This window comes from Bos indicus, chromosome 25, assembly GCF_029378745.1.
Source record: "Bos indicus isolate NIAB-ARS_2022 breed Sahiwal x Tharparkar chromosome 25, NIAB-ARS_B.indTharparkar_mat_pri_1.0, whole genome shotgun sequence".
NCBI lineage: Eukaryota > Metazoa > Chordata > Mammalia > Artiodactyla > Bovidae > Bos > Bos indicus.
The window spans coordinates 25,958,909-25,983,393 of record NC_091784.1 but is presented as its reverse complement, the minus strand read 5'-3'; the positions used below and the strand labels follow the sequence as shown (position 1 = coordinate 25,983,393).

At 51.4% G+C, this 24,485-nt stretch overlaps 1 protein-coding gene across 9 annotated transcripts in view; it reads right to left on the bottom strand.

The window, feature by feature from the left end:
- Positions 1–1,434: 1,434 nt before the first annotated feature.
- The window catches only part of IL4R (interleukin 4 receptor), a 50,049-nt gene continuing 26,998 nt past the window's right edge, over positions 1,435–24,485 (bottom strand). For 8 of the 9 annotated variants that reach the window (XM_070779843.1, XM_019987811.2, XM_070779841.1 and 5 more), the window contains 9 exons: positions 22,940–23,078; positions 20,986–21,146; positions 19,088–19,239; positions 16,410–16,517; positions 11,717–11,873; positions 8,104–8,203; positions 6,064–6,142; positions 5,018–5,067; positions 1,435–3,965 (listed from right to left, as the gene is read on the bottom strand). In XM_070779843.1, the coding sequence (XP_070635944.1) occupies positions 2,447–3,965; positions 5,018–5,067; positions 6,064–6,142; positions 8,104–8,203; positions 11,717–11,873; positions 16,410–16,517; positions 19,088–19,239; positions 20,986–21,146; positions 22,940–23,078 (2,465 nt within the window). In that variant the 3' untranslated portion in view covers positions 1,435–2,446. The remainder of the gene's footprint in view (positions 3,966–5,017; positions 5,068–6,063; positions 6,143–8,103; positions 8,204–11,716; positions 11,874–16,409; positions 16,518–19,087; positions 19,240–20,985; positions 21,147–22,939; positions 23,079–24,485) is intronic. The other variant, XM_070779844.1, reaches the window with a different exon arrangement.

The window sequence follows — 24,485 nt, the reverse complement described above, 5'->3', positions numbered from 1 at the left end:
TTTGTGCCTCAGCTGACAAGTTGGGTCTCACAACATCCTAGGGAGAGAACGAATCAGTCTCAATTCTGTTGGATTTACAACCCAACGAACTCTCCAGCACTCACCTGAGTGTTTTTTCTTTGTTGGATGCTTAGTTTTAAAACTCGATTTTCTAAGATGACTCACAGGCTAAATGGATCAGAGCTGACATTCGAGATGGTGCCATGCTATTCATGAGACAGTACATCATGATGGTTGGGAACCCTGCAGTCAGATCTGGATTCAAATCCTAGTTCCCAGGCTTTCCAGCCGTGTGACCCTAAGCTAAACTTCAACCTCTCTGGGCCAGCTGCCTTATCTGTAAAATTGGAATAATAACCTGCTTTCTAGAGCTGTGATATAGTCAGTGGATGGCACTTAGCATATTGCTTGGTCCTAAATAGTTACTTTTATTTTAAATTGTTACTTTTTATTACAAAGCTCCCTTGAAGACAACAGGTGCAGAGGACTAGTTTGGGTTCCGTTGCTTGCTGCAGCTCGCCGCATGGGCAAGTCTCTTTTCAAGTCTCGCTGCATGGGCTCCTTCTAGAGCCGTTTCTCCATCAGCAACCTGTGTGGAGGGTGGTGATTCAGGCAGCTAAAGGGATAGATTCGGGTTCAGCACAAAGGAGACAGTTCTCACAAACATCAGGCTGCATGTGAGGTAATGAGTTCCCCATCACCTCTATAGTGTATTACGGAGAATGCCAGAGCAGAAGGAACGTCAAAAAGCCCCTCATTTTGCAAGCATGGCAGTCAGGGCGGCAACTCAGAAATATAGAATGATTGCAGACAAAGGAGCTTAATTAAGATCCCCTGCCTGCATGTCTGAGGCCCACACCATACACCGACCACCCAGATGTCAAGCACGGATCACCTACAAAGGGCCTGGGCGATGGAGACCCTGCCTGGGTTCAGCTTCAGTCTGCCACTGGCTGAGTGACCTTGGCAAAGTAGCAGCTGCCGGTACAGCCCTGCCCACATCTCCTCCCTGTGCCCCCTACTTTCAACCTGAGGACTTTCCTGGAGCAGCTGGAAGTGCTGGGGAGTTAATGCCCCTGGACACAGCCCTCAACCAAGGACAGATGGGAATGTGTGGATGAACAGCCCAGCTCCCCACCTCGAGGCATGTGGTGTGCCTGGCTTTCTGAAGCTCCCAGCGGCTGAAGCAGCTGTTGCCTGCGCTGGCACTCTGTGTGATAACACCTCAATTGCTTCCTGCCCTTCCCCGCTCCCTTCCCCATTCTCCAAGCAGGACTTCCTGGGATCACCTCCTATTTCAATGAACTTCACTTGAATTCCGGTCTTGGGGAAACCCAAGAAGAGACAGCAAGTTACTTAACCTCTTGGGCTGGTCTCCGTTCCTCTGGATGGGAAGATTCTGTGAGTTAATAGAGATAAAACAGTCGCCAAGGATGCTTGGCAGGATGTTTGTTTAATAAATGGTGGCGGGGGAGGGGAAAGAGATAAAGAACCTTTATTTATACAAAACTCCATCTCTTCCCATTCCACCCTCCTCAGCAAACACAAACACCCAGTGATGAAATAATTTTTGAGATGCACACAAACAAGCATTCTTCAACCTGAGGTGGGAGTTGATGATGTGTGGGTGATGTGCCTGGTGTCAGCGTCTTGGTCGCCCCAGCTCACTGGATCAGGGGGCCTGAGCCACACCTTCTGAAGCAGTGATGCCAGCAATGGCATCCCTGGGGGCACACGCCTGCCCCAAGGTTGCCAGGCATGCCTCTTCTCTGGGGATCCAATGCTTAACAGGAATCCCAGCCTTGCGTGGGAAGCTGGCCACAAGCTGTCACGTCTCAGAAATCACAATTTATCATGTCCTTGGTTAACTCCACTTAATTAATCACCCCTCTGCAGCTCAGACCTTGCCCCCAGCGTCAACTTCTGTTGAATGAATAGACATCTCTGGGCAGATTACCACCCTTCCTGGACCTCAATTTCCCAAGGCCTCCCAAGTCAATTCCCTAGTTGGCTTGGTGAGTTTCTAGGCTCAGCATCCAATCTAGAGAGATGGTGGTAGCTACTCCGGAGTCTGGGCAAGAACTGGGTCAGAGTGACAGAATATGCCTTGAGTATGCCAGGGACAGTCTGCTGGCACATCTGTGAACCAGTGAAGTGGCCAAGGTGCACAAGCCAAGGTGCCCGGGGCATCTCCAGATGACTGCAGGTGCCTCTGTGGGCACAGCTGCCTGGAGCCCCCACTCCCGTGGGAGGTGGTGAGCCGGGGCCAGCAAAGGGAGCTGGGGGCGTCCAGTCCCTGTAGACCTGGCGTCTGAGAACTTCACTCCAGAGTTCCCAGAGTCTTCTGGAACTCTGCCAGCCTGGCGGCCTTCCAGGGGCAGGCATTTCACAGGCCTGATTAAGGCCCCATCTCCTCTGTAGACTTCAGCAAGGAGCGGGCACGCACCTAGGAAGCGTCCATGCACGTGGGGCCTGGGGAGGGCACGGCAGTCACTGCAGGAGCCTGGCCTGAGCTCTGGGCATGGCTGGGGGCATTGAACAGAGGGCACTTACCCTCCTCTGAGACACCTAAGGGTGCTAGGGAGGCCGCAGAGAGGCTGGCTGCCAGTGGAGTCCCCTGGGGCAGGGAGTCTGGGGCTTTCAGCGGACTCAGCAGAGGCGAGGACCTGTCCCCACAGCAGCAGCCGCAGCAGGGGCTGACCACAATTTGCGCCTTGCCAGCTTCCTCCTGGCCGTGGCACTGCTTCAGGTGGCCACATAGGTGGCAGGTGAGGGCTGAGTAGATGATGCCGTTGCCCAGGTCGTCCCTGAGAGGGTCTGTGACCGGCACGGGGGCGAAGAGGGGTTTCTGTCCATCGTCTCCCTTGACTGCTGGCTCCAACTCAGGCCACTCTGAGTCCTGAGGACTGTGAGGGGGGTCCATGTCCAGGCCGAAAGTGAACAGGGGAACGGGAGTGGGGGAAGGGGTCCTGGGGCAGCCAGAAGCAAGGCTCTGGAAGGGTTTGTAGCCCCCTTCCCCGCTGCTGGGGTCAACCCCAGAAGTCGCAGGGCAGCTGTCACTGCTGGCAAGCAAGCTGGAGAAGGCCTTGTAGCCGGCCTCTTCAGAGGGCCCGAAGCCAGCCGGCCCGCTGTCCTGGGTGCCACCCTCCTTCACCGCCTGCACAAATTCCCGGTAGCCGCTGCTAGGGGCCGAGGCGGGGCCGGGGGCCGCCCTGTGCTGGAGCACCCTCTGACGCAGAATCTGTTCCCAGGTCTCTGGTTCCGGCTTGGGGGTGGTGGGGATGTTGGGGTCCACTTCCCCCAGGCATTCGGCCAGCTGTGGGTCTGAGTCAAGCTCTCCAGGGCCCGAGGACTGGCTCAGGAAGGTGCTGAAGCTGCGGTAAGCAGGGTTGTCTGAGATGATGGTGGGCATCTCTGGGAGAGGCAGGCCGGCTGGGTTCTGGGTTGGAGTGGCCGGAGGACTTGACTCTGGGCTCAGAGGCTGTTCCTTGTCCTCAGATGATGCCTCCTGGGATTCCACCCTTGGGAATTCGGCCCAGGGCCTCTGAGCATTTGCATTTTCTAAAGGGGGAAGAAGGCAGGACTCCACACCTTGTGGACTAAAGCCCCCAGTGTCATCTCTGAGAAGGTGCAGGAACAGGCTCTCTGTCAGCCGGGCCGCAATGTCCTCTCTGCCCTCCTGGAAGAGGCCCCCGCTGTTCTCAGGTGATGGGCAGAAGCTCCCTTTATCTTCCTCCACTTCCTCTTCTTCCTTCTCCACTTGGGCCTCAAACAGCTCCACGCACCGCACCACGCTGATGCTCTCAGGCCGGAGGATCGTCTTGCTGACCTCCACGGGGCACCATGCTACTTTCCCAGAACCCTGGGAAGGCCCATTTCTAGCAGCCTTAGAGAAGTCGTCATCCCTCTCCATGCCATGCTCCAGTAAACAGGGCAGGAGCTTGGCAAGACAAGTCTTCCAGTGTCTACAAAAACAAAGTTTAATCAGAGTTCACTTTCTCCTCTTGAAAAACTCCTATTCACCCTTCAAAGCCCAGCTCAAAATCACCCTGAACTGGTGTTGAGACAGGCTGGGACCTGGGACCCTTTGCTGCACTGCTGCAATGCTTGCACTGGAACAAACCTCTCCTTGAGCAACAAAATAGTAAGAAACTATATGGAAGTAAAAATAACTGTGTGCATGCTGCAGTTGGGGCAAACAATGGACAAACGATACAAAAAGACCCCAAACCTCAACTGCCACTTTTGAAGAGCTGGGAGCAAAAGCAGTGTCAGGAATAAAAGCAGGGTTCTGTGCATGCCCCCTGCACACCACACCACCAGAGAATCAGGCAAAACACCTATGCCATCTTTCCAGCCCAAGCCCTGGACACACCCCCGCCCTCACCCTGTATAATGAACCAATTCGCCCCTCCCTGGTAGTCAGCAAGGGAGTCTGTTACTTGTTCTCCACCCCTGCTCCCCACTGCAGCAGGGGCTCTAATAAGGCCTTGCCAGGATTTCTTATCTGACCTCCAATCAACTCCCCACGTGGTGATAGTGGTAAAGAACCCTCTTGCCAGTGCAGGAGACATCAGAGATGTGGGCTTGATCCCTGTCTGGAAGATCCCCTGGAGGGGGGCGTGGCAACCCACTCCAGTATTCTTGCTTGGAGAACCCCTTGGACAGAGGAGCCTGGTGGGCTACAGTTTAGTCCACAGGGTCGCAAAGAGTAGGACACAACTGCAGCAACTTAGCAAGCGTGCACGCACGGCTGCCTGGCTTGTTACCACCATCAGCCTTGCTCAGGACAGACTGGGCATCCCAAAGGGGTTCACTGACCACCCCCCAACCAATGAAACTCAGGGGGCTCAGTTGGCAGTTGACCTACTCAGACCACCCCTCCCTCTGCCACCCCTCAAAACCCAGTGTCACAGGACAAGTGCTGAACACCCAGGAAGGAAAGGCAGACATCAAGGGGGGTGTGACTCCAGCTTCAAGATGGGGCCCCCCACCCTAATTCCAGCCCCTTACATACGGGCATTTGGCTGGTTCCTGGCCTCGAGACCGCTTCCTCCACAGTGACACCTAAAACGTGGAAACAGCCAATGACACAGAGCAGAGAGGCCTTCCCACCCAGCCTGGCATCCAGCGGTGCTCAGAGCCTGTTTGACTTGAGGAGACTTGACATCATCAAAATTTCTAAATTTGGGGATGATTTGTTATACAGCAAGAGCTAACTGATACATAAATGACACCATGTGCTGTAATATTCACTTTCTGTGAATTGTCTCAGTGAATTCCAACATCAGCCCTGTTATAACCACTACTATAACCCACATGAAGGAACTGAGGCTCAGAGAAGTTAAGCAGCTTGTTAAGTCTACCCTGCAGATAAGCGACAGTGAGGGTTCAAAGCTGACTCCAGAGCCTGCCTCAGGGTCCCTGGAGAACTGAAGACTCGCAGACCTTCCGTTCTAGACAGGACTTGTATCCCCCCCTGCGCCCCTTCCTAGAGAACCCTGATGGTGCTCAGGCAAATTCCATGTGGCCACTGCACTGGGGAAGCTGGCCGCACTCCTAGCTCAGGAGTGTCCATCTGGATGGTCCATCTGTGAGGAGTATTCCCACTCCTTATAGGGGAGTGCTTTATGAAAGAGGCTGTGATGTAATTCAAGTCATTGAGAATGGAGAGATTTGCTGGTGCTTCTGGGGCAGTTTCCTGCTCTTAAGAGGAAGAAACGGAAAACTTGTTCCCTCTTCAACTCCTTGTGACCTCCTGTCCTACACGGGACAGGTACCTCCCTAGGAGACGATATGCAGAGGACCTCAGAGACCTCAGAACAACAACAAAGCAGGAAATCCAATTCCAGAGGACCCCGCCCCCCGAGCTGAAAGAACACTCATGGAAGCCAAAGAAGGGGAGCCAAAGCCTCTAGCTGTTGACTCAACCTACCCTGAAATCTTCCTGACTGCCCACGTGCAACCCGCAAAGTCAAGAGATATCCCTAACACCCCACGTGTCTTGACATGTGTTTCCCGATACACACGACCCAAAGCATCCTCACCCGCCCCTTTTCCTACCTGAGAATCCTGGATGACAACAGCCACAAGGGGGCTGTGGGCTGGGTTGGGAATTTGGTCCCACCATTCTTTCTTAATCCTAAAAAAGAAAGGACAAGTTGTTGGTCCCTGAGAATCACTAACAGGTTGATGTTCTCCCCATAAAAAAGATTCACAGTCACCCAGACTTATTAGCTCAGAGATCACGCTGATAGATTTCTGGCTCCCTCACCCTCACCCCGTGAAACAGGTTCTTCCACCTCGGGGGCATTAGAGCTGGGTTCGGGTCCAGCAGTTTGCTACCCAGAGTGGAATTCCTGATGCGGCCGCCTCCGCCCCAGAGGGAGCAAGTCCCTGGGAATTAGGGGAGACCCAAGCGGCAGAGGGACTTCCCAGGTGGCGCAAGTAGTAAAGAATCTGCCTGCCGATGTAGGAGCCACAGGAGACATGGGTTCGATCCTTGGGTTGGGAAGATCCCCTAGGGGAGGAAATGGCTACCCACTCCAGTATTCTTGCCGGGAGAGTCCCATGGACAGAGGAGACTGGTGGGGTACAGACTATGGGGTCACAGAGTCAGACATGACCGAGCAGCTGAGCGCAACACACACAAGATGCAGAGAGAGAATCCTGGGTTTCCCCTCAACAACCTTTCCTCTGGAGCAGCGGAGGACAAAGTGCCCGGAAGAAGTCTGGCATGGCCGGAGAGGCCAAGGGGTTCCTCCTCCCTTCCTGGGTCAGGGCTGGGCAGGAATCTTCTCAGACTGCCTCTGGATTAGCCTCCACCTACTCCACTCAGTCAGTTACCACCCATTTACTGAGCACCTCCTAGGTATCACTCACTGTGCCAGGCTTCAGCGGACAAGACAAACAGAAACACCTGCCTTCACAAACAGACCTTCTAGAAGATGGAGACAGACAAACAGATGCGGAAATGACTATATGACATCATTCATTCCTGACAGGAAGTGCCAGGAATAAAAATAAAGGCCATAAGGGACCAGAGAGGAATAAAGAGTGTGATCCAGGAAGGCCTCTCTGAGGAGGTAGCTTCCGAGAGGCGACTGAAGGTGGAGGAGGTGCGGGTCTCAGCAATGCCTGGGGAAAGGGCTTTCCAGGCAGGGAGCACAGTGAGTGCAAAGGACTGGAGGGAAGAACTTGCTTGGGTTGGGGGTTCGAAGAACAGCAAGGAGGTTGGAGAACTAGGATACAAAGAGTGGTGGGTGGAGAGGACAGATGATGGGGAAACTGAGGCTCAGAGAAGGGGAAAGACCAGCCCAGAGTGCTCAGAGGTATCAGCGACAGACGTGGAGAAGGGACCTTGCATTCCCTGCACACCTACTGTGCGCCTGGCAGACTGCGGATACTCACTCACCATCAGCCCTCCACCATCGCCCTTCCTTATGTGGTCAGGTTAGGCCCATTAGTCCCATTTCAGAGGTGGGGGGACTGAGGCTCTGAGACTCCACATTCCTAGGGCTCATGCTCACTGGAGACAAGGCTCCTTGCACCCAGAGCTCCGGGACTCCCTTAGGACTCTTGGGACTGATGAAATAGGGACCCAAGGCTAAACAGAGGTTCAGAAACTTGGTCATACAGTTACCAAGTGCCAAGGCCAGGATCCGAACCCAGGTCTCCTGATTCTGCAGGGAAATCGTCTAGAATTCCTGTCTATTACCACCTGCCATCAAATGTTTGGGGCGTACCCTGGGTACGATCCATCTCCCTTCTGCCAAAGGAAGGCCCTGTCCCCGGCCAGCTCCATCCCACCGTCAGGCCATCACCCCTCAGAGGAACCCGCCCTGGCACCCCTGGAATGTCCCCCAGCTCATCTTGGCCCGATTCCTTCAGTGCAAGGGTCACTATGGGAAACAGCCATGGTTACTTGCTGGCCTGGCATCTTCTGCCTCCCCAAGAACACAGGGTCCCTGTCCGTTCAGTGCCTTGCACATCGTAGCTCCTCAGTAAGTATCTGTCATTGAGCAACAGGGCTGCAAGCTGTCAGGTGAGAGGGGAGATTCCTGCCCACTCCACACTCCGGGGCGGCTGGAGCCCGGGACTCACTTGATGATGCTGATGTAGCAGGACACGCACACCGCCAGGACGATGACGCACGAGATGCCGACGCCCAGCTGGAGGCGCTGCTCCCAGGTGTCCTCGTAGTCTGGAAGCAGAGGGAAGCTGTGAGCCTTCAGTGCGCCACATCCAGCCTGGTCTCCACCTCTCAGAGAAGGAGCCCGGGGCTCTGGGACCCTCCAAGACTCTGCGTGCGCTGGCTGCCGTGGCAGCTCCTACTCCCCGCTCTGAGCCCCCGCCACCCTGGCTTCCTCGCTGTCCCCTGCTCTCCCAAAGCTCAGGGCCTGAACTTGCCTCTCTTTCCTGAAGCACTGAAGTCAAGTGCAGAGACTTGGAGTTCCATGCCTTCAGTTCAAAGCCTGACTCTGTCAGAGACTTGCTGGCAACCCAGGACAAGAGGCTCACCCACTCTGTGCCTCAGTTTCCTCATCTGTACAATGGGGTTAATAACTACTTAACTCATTGCTGTGAGGCTTATACGATTTAATATACATGTGAAGCAGGGCCTGCAGAAACAAAGCAGTTTTCACAGAGCTGGACCCCTCTCCTTGTTCACTGCCAGGTCCAGAAAGTTCTCCCTCACCCCTTCTCTAATGTTACCTTCTCCCATCCCTTTTCCCTGCTTTATTTCCTTCTCGGACTTACTAGATCTAGATCTCATTTATATTTTTATTTACTCGTTTATTTACTGTCTCCCTTTCCAAAATGTCAGTTCCACAGAAACAGGGATTCTTGTCTATTTTGTTCACCACTGATCCCTCGGCATCTAGCACTGGGCTAGTGTCTAATATGTAGTAGGAGCTCAAGAAATATTTGTGGAAATAATGAATGAGCGTCCAGCACATAGTATCTGTCCCACACGATCTATTTCCCTTCCCTTCTCCAGGTCAAAGGGGAAAATCCATTTGATAAAACTTTCCCAAGCACTTACTATGTGCCTGGTGCTATGCTGGACAATGGAGACAGACACGGAGCAGGCACCACTCACAGAGCTGGACACAGACGGTCAAGAGGTGTCGACAGGACAGGATGAGCGATGCTGAGAGGGGCGTGATGGGTTGGGGTGGGGTACCTGCCATTATACCTAGCACTTTGAAGAACTCTTCCTTCAGTGAGCGTTCACAACAGCCCTTCCTTCTCCCACTGTTCAGATGATGCCTCAGGCAGCCTCCCCCACCCTACAGCTGTCTCCCCTTCTTCTTGGCCAGGCTGTGATGTGCCCACCCTGAGGTTTGGGCCAATCATGGGCCAAAACTTCTCCCCTTTCCAGGTATTTGAGTTCCCTGCCTCCCTTGCAGTTGGGAGAGGCCATGTGACAGTCCTGGCTGATGAGATGCAAGGGGAAGTCCACCAGGACTGGAACGGTTTTTCCAGTCCTGTGGACTTTTCCAGTCCCATGCACCTTCCTGATAAAAGGTGCACGGGATGTACTCCTTGCGGCAGCCTTCCATTCCCTTTGGGCCTGGGATGTGAGGGTGTTTGCAGCAGACAGCCTGGGGCCATGAGGTGACAGTAGATAAGGACAAAATGCTACCATGCTAGGGGTGGCAGAGGGAAAGACAAGACTCTGGAGTGACGTCACCGAGCAGCAGTATTCATTGGCTAAACCTCTTTATTTTTTTCTTTCTTTTGGCCACGTAGTGCAGCTTGTGGGATCTTAGTTCCCTGACCAGAGATTGAACAAGGGCCCTCAGCAGTGGAAGCACAGAATCGTAATGCCTGGACGGCTGGGGAATTCCCCTGTAAGGCCTCATTTTATGTGAGATAATTCAATATCTTTACTGAAAAAGTCACAAAGTGTTGTTTAGGGGAACAGAGTACCAGATGAGGGACTGTAATTCCCAGAACCCCTTGCAGCGATGTGTGGCCATGTGACCAGTTCCACCAATAGAACTTGAGAGGAAGTGATGTGTGTCACCTCTTGCTGAGGCTTTTAAGAAGCAGCTGTGGTCTCCCCACTCTCATTCCCTTTCTGCTGGCTGGATTCAGATGATGGCAGGGCCCTAGAGCAGGGATTCTTCACTTGGGGACTTCCAACATGGTTGCCATTAGAATTTAGGGGTCTGGGAGCTTTGACGGGAAAGAAATGATAGCTTTATTTTCACTAACTTTTAATATAATTTTATTGATTGATTGATTTATGGCTGTACTGGGTCTTCATTGCTGCACAGGCTTTTCTCTAGTGGCAGGGAGTGGGAGCCACTCTTTAGGTGCAGTGCACGGGCTTCTCACTGTGGTGGCTTCTCTCGTTGTGGGGCACAGGCTCTAGGGTACGCAGACTTCAGTAGCTGTGGCTCCTAGGCTGTAGAGCTCAGGCTCAGTAGTTGTGGTGGAGGGGCTTAACTGCTCCATGGCATGTGGGACCTTCCCAGATCAGGGACTGAGCCTGTGTCTCCTGCATTGGTAAGCAGATTCTTTACCACTGAACCACCAGGGAAGCCTTCACAAACTTCTGAAACCTGGCGTTTCCTCCCATTAGGAATGGAGACAGCAAGCTACAGTAATAGCAGCATCAGTCACTCAGGCCCCAACAGAAACCACAGGTATTCTCTTATCACCCGATGGCAGGAGTACCATGAAATATCCTTTAAGCTCATCTACTTTGAAATGACCATACTTATGAGAACTACCACTAGATCCTATTTTTAATGTGTTATTAAAGAAGCCTATATTCTTAGATAGCAAATATATTTTAAAATCTTTTTATAATCACATTTCAATACAACTAGGTTTCCATTGAAATCCTCTGTACTTTATTTCATACATTTAAAAATATTCTGGCTTGTGGTTGTCAAGGGGGAAAGGGGTGTGGGGGGAGGGATGAACTGAGAGATTGGGACTGGCCATATGCACACTACTTTAAGTAAAAGAATTAATCAACAAGGACATACTATATAGTACAGGGAACTATACTCAGTACTCATTAATAACCTATATGGGAAAAAAAAACCTGAAAAAGAGTAGATAGATGAGTATGTATAATTAATCACTTTGCTGTGCACCTGAAACTAACATAATATTGTGAATCCACTATACTCTAAAAAATACTGAGATGAGGTCCACAGGCTTCGCTGGACTGTCCATGATGCAGAAAGGCTAAGAATCTTTGTCCTAGAAAATGATGGAGCCACAGGGAGGAAAAGCAGCTAGCGATCAGCAAAGTTCATGTTGAACTGTTACCTGAGCGAGAAATCCACTCCTATAGTGTTAAGCTGTGGAATTTGTGGGTTTGTTACTGTAACCTACCCCACACCCTGACTGTATACCACACCAGTTGGAAATTGTGTGATTGCAGTTAGAGGCATCTTATGATATGGAAACCAGATATTGGGCTGGGGTAAGTGGCCACGGAATACAAGTGGGGAGCAGAGATGCTAACTGCTGAGCATTCCCTGGTTGCTAGTGGTTAGGGTTCCAGGCTTTCCATAGACTGACTCTAATTCAATCACTGGGCCCTGGTGGGGAAACTGAGATCCTGCAAGCCGCGAGGTTAAGGCCAAAAAAAAAAAAGAAAAACCACACACACACACTCACGAAACCCCCCAAAAAACAGAGACAGAGAGAGATGCTAACTGCTCAGGACTCCCGGGAGGGTACTCACAGTTAAGCCACTTGGTGCTGGGGCTCCACGCGCTCCAGCTGCTGTTGTAGCTCTGAGCCCAGGCCTTCACCCGTGCGCTGTAGGAAGCTCCAGACCTCAGGGTGCTGGCCGCGACACGCAGGGTGGGCCCCATGTAGGTCACGTTATAGGTTCTGAACTGGTGGGAGAAAGGGAGCTGTCAGTGCATCTGCTTGGGGGAGGGCAGAACCAGCTCCCTCCCAGGCTGCTGTCCTTCGCTGACCCCACAGTGCTGAAGAGCCACCAGCCTGGGTATTTGGTTACTCCTCCAACTCTAGGCCACTGCCAGCTTCACGACAGTGACCAGAGTCAAGCAAGATGGGTCACAGAACCCACTCTTTCCCTACCCTCCACACCCCCACATTGATTAGCCATTTGATGTTACTGAGGCAAGCTGATGAACCCTTCTGAGTTTTAGTTGCCTCATCTGTAAAATGAAGGTAAGAGTTCCTACTGCTACTTTCTGGCTGTGTGACCTCGGATAAGTGACATAACCTCTCTGGGCCTTGATGTCTTCTTCTGCAAAATGGCGATAATAAAAGTGCCGTCCTCCCAGGGCTGTTGTGAGGATTAAGTGGGTTAATACAGGTCAGTACTTCAAGCTGGGCCAGGCATGCAGGGAGCACAAGAGTGATCTTTCTGAGCACAGACAGGGTCGCCACGTGCCTCTCTCTCCTTCAAGGGCCACTCTAGAGCCTCCCCAGTCAAGCCCAGAATCAATGGCCCATCATCTCAGTCCCGCCCAACCAAGCCCCTCAATGAGAAAGAACTTCCAAGATCTGCCCTTAAGTGAAAAGGGCAGGATGAAGACTAGCATGTGTTGTCTGTTGGCTTTGATGTTAAAGACAGAAAGGGAGAAGGCTTAGTGATGGTGGCAGACAGGCTCTGAGATGGCCCCATGAGCCTCACCTCATGTCACGTCCTTGGGTCCTTCGGTCCCCTCTCCTCTCCTTGCCTGGGGCGGGGGATGGAGGGCACATGACTTATTCTGAACCAACAGAATATGGCAAAGGTGATGAATATGTAGGGACCACATGGATGCGATTCCATTATGGAAGACTGTAACTCCAACCTGCCAGGAGACTCTGGCTTTGAAAAGGTCACCAGGGAAGGAACTGAGGGCAGCCTCCTGCCAAAGGCCAGCAAGAACCCGAGGCTTTCTGTTCAAAGCCCATGAGAAACTGAATGCTGCCCACGTCACAGGAGCTCAGAAGGAATCCCCCTGCCAACTCATGTGTGTGCACCCTTGAGAGACCCAGCTAAGCCATGCCCAGGCTCCTCACCCCCAGAAACTCTGGGGCAATAAATATGTGCTGTTTCAAGCAGTCGTGTTTTGCAGTAATATTATAATGTTTGCTTGCTCAGTTGTGTCCAATTCTCTGAGCTCCTATGGACTGTAGCCTGCCAGGATCCTCTGTCAATGGGATTCTCCAGGCAAGAACACTGGAGTGGGTTGCCATGCCCTCCTCCAGAGGATCCTCCCAACCGAGGGATAGAACCTGTGTCTCTTACATCTCCTGCATTGGCAGGCGAGTTCTTTACCATTAGCGCCACACGGTCTGGTATAAAGTGAGCCGAGCGGAGGTTGTACACAAAAAGGAAGCAAAGTCTTAACAGCCTGCTGGAGAAACTGGAGGGCAGCTGGTACAGGGTGGAGGTGGCAGGAGGAGACCCAGGGCAGGGAGAGAAGGGCACTCTCACTGTTACTGTCCCTTTCTTTCTAAATTGCAATAAACAGGAAGCAGCAGCTGGAGCTGGTTCACAGAAGGAATCATACACTCTAGAGAGGATCAGGGAATTGAGAAATATTTTTCTAAGAAACAAAAAAGAAATCAAGCTTCCAAGGAACTACTTGTGGTACATTTGGTTTTTTTTTTAACAAATGGGCCAGGTGTTCGGGAGGCTGTTCTGGGCAAAAGATCCCAGGGGAGGGGAAAAGAGCACAGACTCTGGAGTTTAAATCCTGGCTTCGAATGCCAGCTTGGCCATTTCCAATGTTGGGACTCTGGGTGAGCCATTCCACCTCTCCAAGCCTCAGTGCCCTCATCACTAAAGGGAGAAACAAACACCTCTCCACCTGCAGGGCTTTCCCAGCCATTAGTCACAATACACATCATGCTTGGCACATAGTAGGCACTCAAGAAATGATCACGAACACGGCATTCACTGCCCTCAGTAGGCTTGAGGCCTCATTTTCTGCCTTTTCACTGTACACACTCCCACAGCCCCATAATCCTCAGATACGCCATGAATTTTCATACCTCCAAGCCTTCTACCTGGCCTATCCTCTCACTAGAGAACTCCTATACATCCTTCAATGCCCAAGCCAAAACTCCATTACAGAATCTTTTCCAGAAATCATCCAGGATAAGGAGTAGCTCCATCTCCCGAATTCCACAGTGAGTTTCTAATATTTTGAGAATTGATCCCACCAGTCTGAGCCACAGCTGGTGTCTGCAGTACTGTAGCAAACACAGCTGGACACCCACCCAGCATCCATACCACTGGGGTCAAGTACTCAAAGCTCTGGGTAGGTAAGCCTCTGTCTCCAGTTCCAGGGTTAATTCTCATTGGTCCAAACCAATCATGGCTATTTCATTCCCTAGCCTGTGATTGGTTAGAGAGGGGCAAGCGACCATCTCTGGCCAATGACTAATGAGGGGAATTCTTGCCAGCCCAGTTTTGTCCTTGGGAAGAGAAAGCTGGGGGAAGATGTCTCATTAGCTTCTGCTCCATCAAAAAAAGAAGCTGGAAATGGAATTCTGAGGCCTGGGGCAACCCTGAGCACCTACATGACCACTAAGCCACAGCCCAGGCACACTGACCGATTCTGTCCACTGGCTGGAGTCTGGTGCCAGGTCCCAAACCCAGCTGCATTTCAGCCAGCCCAGTCTCTGTTCCCTGTTCCTCAGAACTTCCTTTGAGGAGCCACCCCTCCCTCATTCTCGGCCCATCTGGTCTGGGCGGGGTTGACCGGACCCGCTCCAGAGGGGGTAATGTAATCCTCCCCTGGCCAGTGTGAACACAGCCTCAGCATCCCCCTCCTGCCTACAGCCTGTGACAGGTTCAGAGACTGGCATGTGGTCCCAGGCAGGTATCTGATCACTGGTCCCAGGACTTTTACTGAGGCTATCTGGAGGGAAGAACTTTTCCCACCGTGGATTTAAGGCCGGAGCTTCTATTGGGCATATTGGCCTCTATGTGAGCAAAGAGCCTGCTTAAAAATGAGGCCAAGGGCTTCCCTGGTGGCTCAGTGGTAAGGAATTTGTCTGCCAATGCAGGAGACATGGGTTCGATCCCTGATCTGGGAAGATCCCACGTGCTGCAGAGCAATTAAGCCCATGGGCAACAACTACTGAGCCTGTGCTCTAGAGCCTGGGAAGCCACAAGTACTAAGGCCTGAGAGTCCTAGAGCCTGTGTTCTGAAACGAGAGGCCACCGCAATGCGAAGCCTGGGCGCTACAACTAGAAAATAGCCCCCGCTCCCCACAACCAGAGAAAGCCTGGGCAGGAATGAAGACGCAGCACAGCCAAAAACAATAAATAAATGAAATTATTAAAGGAAAAAAAAAAGAAGCCAGGGCTTCCCTGGTGGCTCAGTGGTAAAGAATTAGCCTGTCAGGGCAGAGGACATGGATTCAGTCCCTGGTCTGGGAAGATCCCACATGCCTGTGAAGCAACTAAGCCTAGGCACCACAACTACTGAGCCTGTGCTCTAGAGCCTTCGAGCCACAACTACGGAGCCCAAACGCCGCAACTACTGAAGCCCACGTGCCTGCAGCCTGTGCTCTGCAACAAGAGAAGCTATTGCACTGAGAAACTCGAGCACCGCAGCTCCAGAGTAGCCCCTACTCGCCGCAACTAGAGAAGGCCCGCCTGCAGCGACAAAGACCCAGCGCAGCCATAAATTAAAAAAAAAACGACAAAAAAAAATGAAGCCAACACAGAATAAGGCAGGACCAAACGATGGAGACTCCAGGATCCTGGATCCAACCATGATGAGCAAACACATGACCTTCCTTTGGACCCCATAGGTGGTACCCTTTTCTCCCCTCCAGCCCATTCCCTGAGCTAAGCCTGCACAGTTCCAGGAATTGGAAGGCGATTTACTGACCAAACTGCCTCCTTCTTTGGCATCTATGTCAGCCCCCTCTTCCCAACTGCTCTGAGCCTCTCCAGTATGAGCCCGCTACCCTTCCTGTTCCTGCCCCACATCCTGGCCCAGTGCCAAGGAGGGAAACCACACCTGAGAGATGTAATCAACACCCACCACCTCCCCGGCTTGGCCAGAAAGAGAGGAAGCAGGAACAGAGCTGATGTGGCAGCTTAAGACGTCTGGGGCCTCTCCGCGGCAGATAAGGTCAGGCCGGCCTGGCTTCCAGGACACGAGGCATGGTCCCCAGCAGACTCTCGATAGTTACCGGCCAGGGTCCAGGAGGACGAGATGGGTGGGATTCTGAGGCCCGAGGCTCTCAGGGGAAAAGGAAGATGACGTTTATGACGTTGTCATGCCAGCCAGGGGCGCCTGTCTGTGTCACCCACTTTGTGCTCTCCACAGCCCTGCGGGGTTGGGCACTCTTGTTAGCGCCAAGTTACAGATGGGGAAACCGAGGCAAGAGGAGGGTGAGCAAGAAACTCAAGATCATGCAGCAAGTGGCAGGGAAGGTATTGGAACCTGGCTCCACGGGGCGCCAGGGCCTCTGGCGTTCAGATGTTGTCCCTCCAATGTGAGTATCTGAGGCGAGAACGTGAGTGGCTGACAATGGCCTCCACCCACCTGCACCTAAAATAGAGGGGGGCTCAGCCATCCATTGTATAGCCCTGAGATTATTCGATGGTTTCTTACATATCAACTCTCCCTGTTTTAAAAACGTCAATGTGTGCTGTGCGTGCAAAGTCGCTTCAGTCTTGTCCAACTCTTTGTGACCCTGTGGACTGTAGCCCATAAGGCTCCTCTGTCCATGGGATTCTCCAAACGAGAATGCTGGAGTGGGTTGCCGTGCCCTCCTCCAGGGGATCTTCGCCACCTAGGGCTTGAATCCACGTCTCTTCTGTCTCCTGCATTGGCAGGCAGGTTCTTTATCACGAGTGCCACCTGGGAAGCCCCAGAACGTCAGTCAGTTCAGTTCAGTTCAGTTCAGTCGCTCAGTTGTGTCTGACTCTTTGCGACCCCATGGACTGCAGCAGGCCAGGCTTCCCTGTCCATCACCAACTCTCAGAGTTTACCCAAACTCATGTCCATTGATTCGGTGATGCCATCCAACCATCTCATCCTCTGTCATCCCCTTCTCTTCCCGCCTTCAATCTTTCCCAGCATCAGGGTCTTTTCAAATGAGTCAGTTCTTCATATCAGTTGGCCAAAGTGTTGGAGTTTCAGCTTCAGCATTAGTCCTTCTGATGAATATTCAGGACTGATTTCCTTTAGGATGGACTGGTTGGATCTCCTTGCAGTCCAAGAGACTCTCAAGAGTTGTCTCCAACACCACAGTTCAAAAGCATCAATTCTTTGGCACTCAGCTTTCTTTATATTCCAACTCTCACATCCATACATGATTACTGGAAAAACCATAGTTTTGACTAGGCAGACCTTTGTTGGCAAAGTAATGTCTCTGCTTTTTAATATGCTGTCTAGGTTGGTCATAGCTTTTCTGTCAAGGAGCAAGTGTCTTTTTATTTCATGGCTGCAGTCACCATCTGCAGTGATTTTGGAGCCCAAGAAAATAAAGTCTCTCACTGTTTCCATTGTTTCCCCATCTATTTGCCATAAAGTGATGGTACTGGATGCCATGATCTTAGTTTTCTGAATGTTGAGTTTTAAGCCAAATTTTTCACTCTCCTCTTTCACTTTCATCAAGAGACTCTTTAGTTCTTCTTTGCTTTCTGCCATAAGGGTGGTGTCATCTGCATACCTGAGGTTATTGATATTTCTCCCAGCAATCTGAATTCCAACTCGTGCTTCATCCAGCCCAGCATTTCGCATGGTGTACTCTGCATATAAGTTAAATAAGCAGGGTGACAATATACAGCCTTGATGTACTCCTTTCCTGATTTGGAACCAGTTTGTTGTTCCATGTCCAGTTCTAACTATTGCTTCCTGACCTGCATACAGATATCTCAGGAAGCAGGTCAGGTGGTCTGGTATTCTCATCTCTTGAAGAACTTTCCACAGTTTGTCGTGATCCACATAGTCAAAGGCTTTGGTGTAGTCAGTACATCAGAAGGAGATGTTTTGCTGGAACTCTCTTGCTTTTTCGATGATCCAACAGATGTTGGCCATTTGACCTCTGGTTCCAAATACATTCATTTAAAAAGGAACATCACAAATAAAAAAAAATCAAATAAAACAGAACCCCTCTGCCACTGCTGTGACTGGGGGCAAGTATCAAGATGCCATGGACATCTCATAAAGTAAATGCAATCCAAACCATGCAAAGGCATTAGATTATGGCTGTACATGTTTTCTGAGGGAAGGCTCTGAGCCTGCAGGCCCTTCTCTCTGTTACAAAGAAGCTCAGGTGACAAATTTCTAATTTATATTCATTCAAAACTTTGATAATAGTTCCATGTATTTTGGTATCTAGTACTACTGATAAAAGTCTAGAAAGTTTATTATTCATAGTGCTTTAAAAAAGTATTTGAATGAGGCTTGAAACTTCTAATCCAATTCTGAGGATTTAAATACTATGTTGTTAAAAAAAAAGCAGGAAATTAACATGTGATACAGCATTATTAACTAAAGTACAGATTTAGTTCAAATGTCAAATAAATAAGTAAATAAATCTTCTTAAAAAAAAAAGCTCAGCTGAGAAGCGACTCTTGATAGTCAGTGTCAGGAGGGAGTGACCATCTCGCCCTGAGATTCAGTCATTTAAGTGTGTTTAGAGGTATCGAGAAGAGTCGGACACGACTGAGCGAGTTCACTTTCACTTTTCACTTTCATGCGTTGGAGAAGGAAATGGCAACCCACTCCAGTGTTCCTGCCTGGAGAATCCCAGGGACGGCGGAGCCTGGTGGGCTGCCATCTATGGGGTCGCACAGAGTCGGACATGACTGAATCGACTTAGCAGCAGCAGCAGAGGTATCGCCTAAAATCTCACGTGCCCCACCCCTGGGAAACAGATGGGGTCCACAGTTCTTCCTTTATAGATGAGAAGCCACGTCTGAAAATAAACTCCCTGTCTGCACACTGGGAACCAGGGGCCTGGAGAGGTGGAAAGACTGGTCCCTGAACAGAGCCATGACCAGCCACGTCCAGGTGGGGGTTGCTCTCCCCATCTCACACCCCAGAGTCTGAGTCTCTACCCACCCGAGTACCAAGTGGTCACAGAGAAACCCCGAGGGGCACCCACTCACATCCGTGGGGTCATTTTCATTTGAGATGTTGACCAGGTAGGTGAGCTCGGAGTACAGGAGGTTATCAGAAGGGTACGGGTTGTTCCACGTCAGCAGCCACGTGTGGGAGATGTCGGCGTGAACCGTGAGGTTTCTGGGGGCCGGTGGTTTCACTGTGGAGAAGGAGTGGCTGGTGAGAGGCTGGCTGGGGTGACGGGAGGAGGTGGGCCCATGTAGGCATGTAGACAGTTTAGGTTCTCAGTCACCACCACCCCCGCAGCACATCAATGGGAAACCACATCGATTTAGTCATAACAGAGAATTACAACCATATACCCGATTCTCATGTTGCTAAAACCCTACTGAGCACTGATTGTTCTTCTTGTTTAGGTGTTAAGTCATGTCAGACTCTTTTTGCCACCCCCCATGGACTGTAGCCCACCAGGCTCCACTGTTCATGGGATTTCCCAGGCAAGAATACTGAAGTGAGTTGCCATTGCCTTCTCCAGAATATCTTCCCTACCCGGGGATCGAACCTGAGCTTCCTGTACTGGCAGGCGGGTTCTTTACCACTGAGCCACCAGGGAAGTCTACTGAGCGCTTCAGTGGTAATTAACTACCTTTTCACAGTGAATGCAAAATGGATAAGCCAAGTAACCTGAATTCTGGCTTTTCCACTTTGATCCTTCATACTTCTGGCCACATCTGTGTACTGTATTATTTACTAAGGATTTTTCTTTATTTTGATTCATGTGTTTTAAAACCTCATCTCTTAAAATGATCATACCCACGAGATCACAGGTACATAATGAGCATTAAAACTCGCTCAGTCGTGTCCAACTCATTTCGACCCCATGGACTATAACAGTCCATGGAATTCTCCAGGCCAGAATATTGGAGTGGGTAGTCTTTCCCTTCTCCAGGGGATCTTCCCAACCCAGGGATCAAACCCAGGTCTCTCACATTACAGGTGGATTCTTTACCAGCTGAGCCACAAGCGAAGCCCAAGAATACTAGAGTGGGTAGCCTATCCCTTCTCCAGTGGATCTTCCTGACCCAGAAGTTGAACTGGGATCTCCTGCATTGCAGGTGGATTCTTAACCAACTGAGCTATCAGAGAAGCCCCTAAAATCAATATGCATGTGTAAAAATTATTTTAATTGACAGATTCATTCATAGGTCAATTTAAATCACTCCCACCCCACCCTGGATATGAGAAATCCCTTCAGGAATTGCTGATGTAGTGGCGAAGACTGTGTGCTCTGTGAGAATACTGCCTCTACCATTTAATAGCTGTGTGACCTTAGGCAGGTTACTTGCCTTCTCTGAACTATGTACTTTTTTTCTTCTCAATTGCAAAATAGGGGTAATAACAGTCTTTGAGAAACCAAGGCTCAGAGAGGTAACACGGCTTGCCCAAGGTCACACAGGAATAAATGGTGTTTTAAACTCCTGTTACTACACTCCAGCATGCTCTCCAGGGATTCCTGTGGGACCTCTGGGTATCAGGATAAGGGCAGCCTCCCATGGTCTACACTGTCTAAAGCAGCAGCAGCTGAATAGTCAACAGAGGGTGGAAGGATGGTTCCCAATTCAGTTTCTGACCTGCAGCAAGCATGCCTTCCACCAAACATACCTCATTCAACACGTTGATCTGGGCACTTAAATTCTGAAGGTTGAAATATCTGAACTCAACGGGGCCTGATGTCCTCTTGAGCCCAACTCCATTTCATAGATGGGAAGACTGAGGCCAAGAAAGGGGCACGAACCCCTTCGGGTTTGAGAAAAGCTAGGAGGCTGCTTGGATGGCCCTTTCCCCGGAATGAAGCCTGCCCAGCACACTGCAGGAATACCTGCAGCCCCGCCCCGCCCCGCCCCGCCCCGCCCCTCCGCCCCGCGCCCCGCCCGACCCCACTCACCGTGCTCGCTGGGCTTGAAGGAGCTGTTCCACAGTAGCTGCTTCCCTGCCCACAGGTCCAGCTGGTACATGTCTTGTCTGACTGGGTTCTCTGTCAGCATATGGCATATGCACACTGTGCCCCCCACACCTGCTCTGTTCTCGGGGACACATGTGTGGTTTCTGCAAACACAGATGTTGCATTAGGCTGGGCATGTGACTCACCGGCGTCCCTGGGACATGCCTCAAGAAACCACAGGCCGTTCCAGCTTCCTGGTCACCCTGCCTCAAGGACCAGATCTGGGGACCTGGGATCACAGTAGCTGGGGTGTGGTGGGGACAATGGCCTGGGACCACCTCCCTGCTGCCCACAGCTCCTCATCACATCCACCGTGGACTTTTATCCACCCCTGTCCCCAGGCTTGGACCCTGAAAGCCAGTGAAGGGGAAGAACCCATGGCATGAAAGAATTTGTAACGACATGTGTGTGTCCTAGCGCCTCTCCGGTTGCACAGTCTAGCCTGGGCACGGTGCCCTGTGCCCCACAGCCTAATCCTAACGTGTCACCCAAAATAGCCAACCCCACATCTCATGGGCTAGTCCAGCAGCTGGCAAATGTTTTCTGTACTGGACCAGATACTAAATATTTGTGGCTTTGCGGGACATACCCTTTCTGTCCTAACTATACAACTCTGCTGATACAGCACAAAAAAGCCCCAGCCATAGACAATACATAAACAAATGGGCATGGATGTGTGTCAGTAAAACTTTATTTAAAAAACATGGGTGGTGGGCCAGATGTGACCCATGGGGCAGTTTGCAGATCCCCAGTCTAAGCCAATGTGCATACAGAAGCACAGTCGGTAGCCCAAATTGGGGAGCCACATTGGGTGTACTCAGTAGCCCACATAGGGTATGCTGTATATCCCATTGTGCTCCATAACTGTATGTCTTGTGTACTAGGTCATGTCCTGGGTACCACGTGCAACAACAGCTAGCCCTGTGTACCATGGGATATCCCAGTGAACCAGTGAACTGGAAAAACATTCCAAGTTCCATGGTCCACCAATCATTGCAGTGAGCTCTATCACTACATTGCACCCCTAAACAATGGTCTAGCCTGGAAGTTCTCAAAGTGTGGTCTGGGGTTCCACTGGGTCTAACAGTTTTCATAGTGATACTCTTACATCAGCCGTCATTTCCACTGTTTTTCTCTCACAAGCTTAGGGTGGAATTTTCCAGAGGCCACATGATCTGTGGCCATGTTGTTGCTCCGACAGCCTGTTGAATGTGAACTTGTTGGCTCTTGTGATTTAAATTTTCTGTTTTAATTTCTGATACAGAAAATATCAATAGATGTAAGTTACCCAGGCTATATCTATTGGAAGGACTGATGATGAAGCTGAAGCTCCAATACTTTGGCCACATGATACAAAGGGCCAACTCAGTGGAAAAGATCCTGATGCTGGCTCTCTTCCTGAGGGCAGGAAGAGAAGGGGGTGACAGAGGATGAGATGGTTGGATGGCATCACTGACTCAATGGACATGAGTTTGAGCAAACTCTGGGAGATAATGAAGGACAGGGAGGCCTGACGTGCTGCAGTCCATGGGGGTCGCAAGGTGTCAGACATGACTTAGTGACTGAATAGCAACAACAGCTGATGTCAGACTAAAGCTTTTAGGGTCCTCGCTAATTCTTAAGCGTTCAAGAGAATCCTGAGACAAAAATGTTTGATAACCTCTGATCTACTCCAGAATTCCACCACATCCACCTGCCAGGTGCCTTGGTGACACTGAGCCTGGAGCACCACAATGCACTCATTGCCTCTTACCCTGCACCCCAGGGCACCTCATCTCTACGGTGCCCAGTCAAGCCCCCAAGAGCTGAATTTAGCACGTGCATTCCAGGGCACCACCTAGGCCAGATGAAATCCAAGGCAAACCCTCCCCAATGCCCAGCTCCAGCCCAGGCTTACTCAGAGTAGTAAAAATTCAGCTGGTAGGACAGGTGGAGCTCGGCTCTGCAGTTGGTGGGTCCGGCCATCTCCCACTCACAGGTGGAGTTGCTGATGTAGTCCGAGAAGCAGGTGGGATCCTGAAGGACCCTCATGCTCCCTGGGGAGACACAGGAGACCTCTGAGCAGCTGGAGCCCGACGACCAAGAGGGATGAGTCAGAAACCAGCCCACACAGGACCAAGGGGCCCATCGCACAACAATGAAACCACTGTCCCAGGCACAGTCCCTACAGAGCGGGGGCCAAGACCGGGCTCTGGGAGTTTCCCAGCTAGCACTGGGATGATGCCTGCAGCTGAAGAAATACCCTCTGGGACAGGGTCCATCAGCGGGGACAGACCAAATGCACTTTTATCATCTGCAAACTCAATGACCTGCCCGTGGCTGAATTAAAGGAAAAACATGTCAGTCTGGGGATTGCTACCCCACCACCACAGGCATCTATCCCATGGTATGGGTTGGGGGAGGCACTATTTTCCACTGACTTGCTCCCTGCCCCCGATCTATTCCCCAGCCCTCTCTGTGTTCAGGAGGCTGACCCTCATGGCCTTGTCATCCAGACGCCTTGTCCTCTGGCTTGGGCCAATGCTGAAGGACCGGATGAGAGGCTTGGGGGACTTCTTCCAGCGAGTTTGTTGGCAGAGCTGGAATCTGAACCCAGCCAGATGAATGCTGGGTTTGCCAAATCATCAGGGAGCTATTGCCCTGCTCTGGGTGGCCATACTTGGCCACCAGGTGCCTTCCAGTTCCCACGCTCAGTACCAGGCCCCTCCCGGCTCACATCAACTTGCGTTTGTTCGCTGGATAAAGGAGTTACCACATTAAGGAGAATCTTCCTGTTGTTTAGTCGCTAAGTCATGTCAGACTCTCTTGCGACCCCACAGACTAGCCCACCAGGCTTCTCTGTCCTTGGGATTTCCCAGGCAAGAATACTAGAGTGGGTTGCCATTTCCTCCTCCAGGGGATCTTTCCAACCCAGGGATCAAACCGGTATCTTCTGCACTGGCAGGTGGATTCTTTAACACTCAGCCACCAGGGAAGCCCAAGGAGAGTCTAAATGTCTAATAAATACCCCAAACTCACCTCATGTCCAAAACTAACTCCTGATTCCCCGCCCGCTCCAAATATCCTCTGCTTCTCATCAATGACAACTGTGTCCCTCCCAGTCACTCAGGTTAGAAATACTGGATTCATTCTTGCTACCTCTGTCTCTCTCACCTCAATTCCAATCGGCCTTCAAATCTACCTTCAGATGGATCCAAATGCCAATGCCCGCCCCCTCTGCTCTGCCGGTCTCGGCCCCACCCGTCTCACGGTGCCTCCTCCCTGCCTCCCAGCTCCCATCCTGCTCGGGCCCCCGCTTACTTAGTTGTCTCCACCTCTTCCCTCCTCCTGCTCACTGACTCCCCTAGGTCTGCCTCGTTTGGTCTCTCCAACACTCCAGGCAGGCTCTGGGCTCCAGGCCGCCACTGAGAACACTCCTAACCTGGACGTGTGCCCGGCTCCCC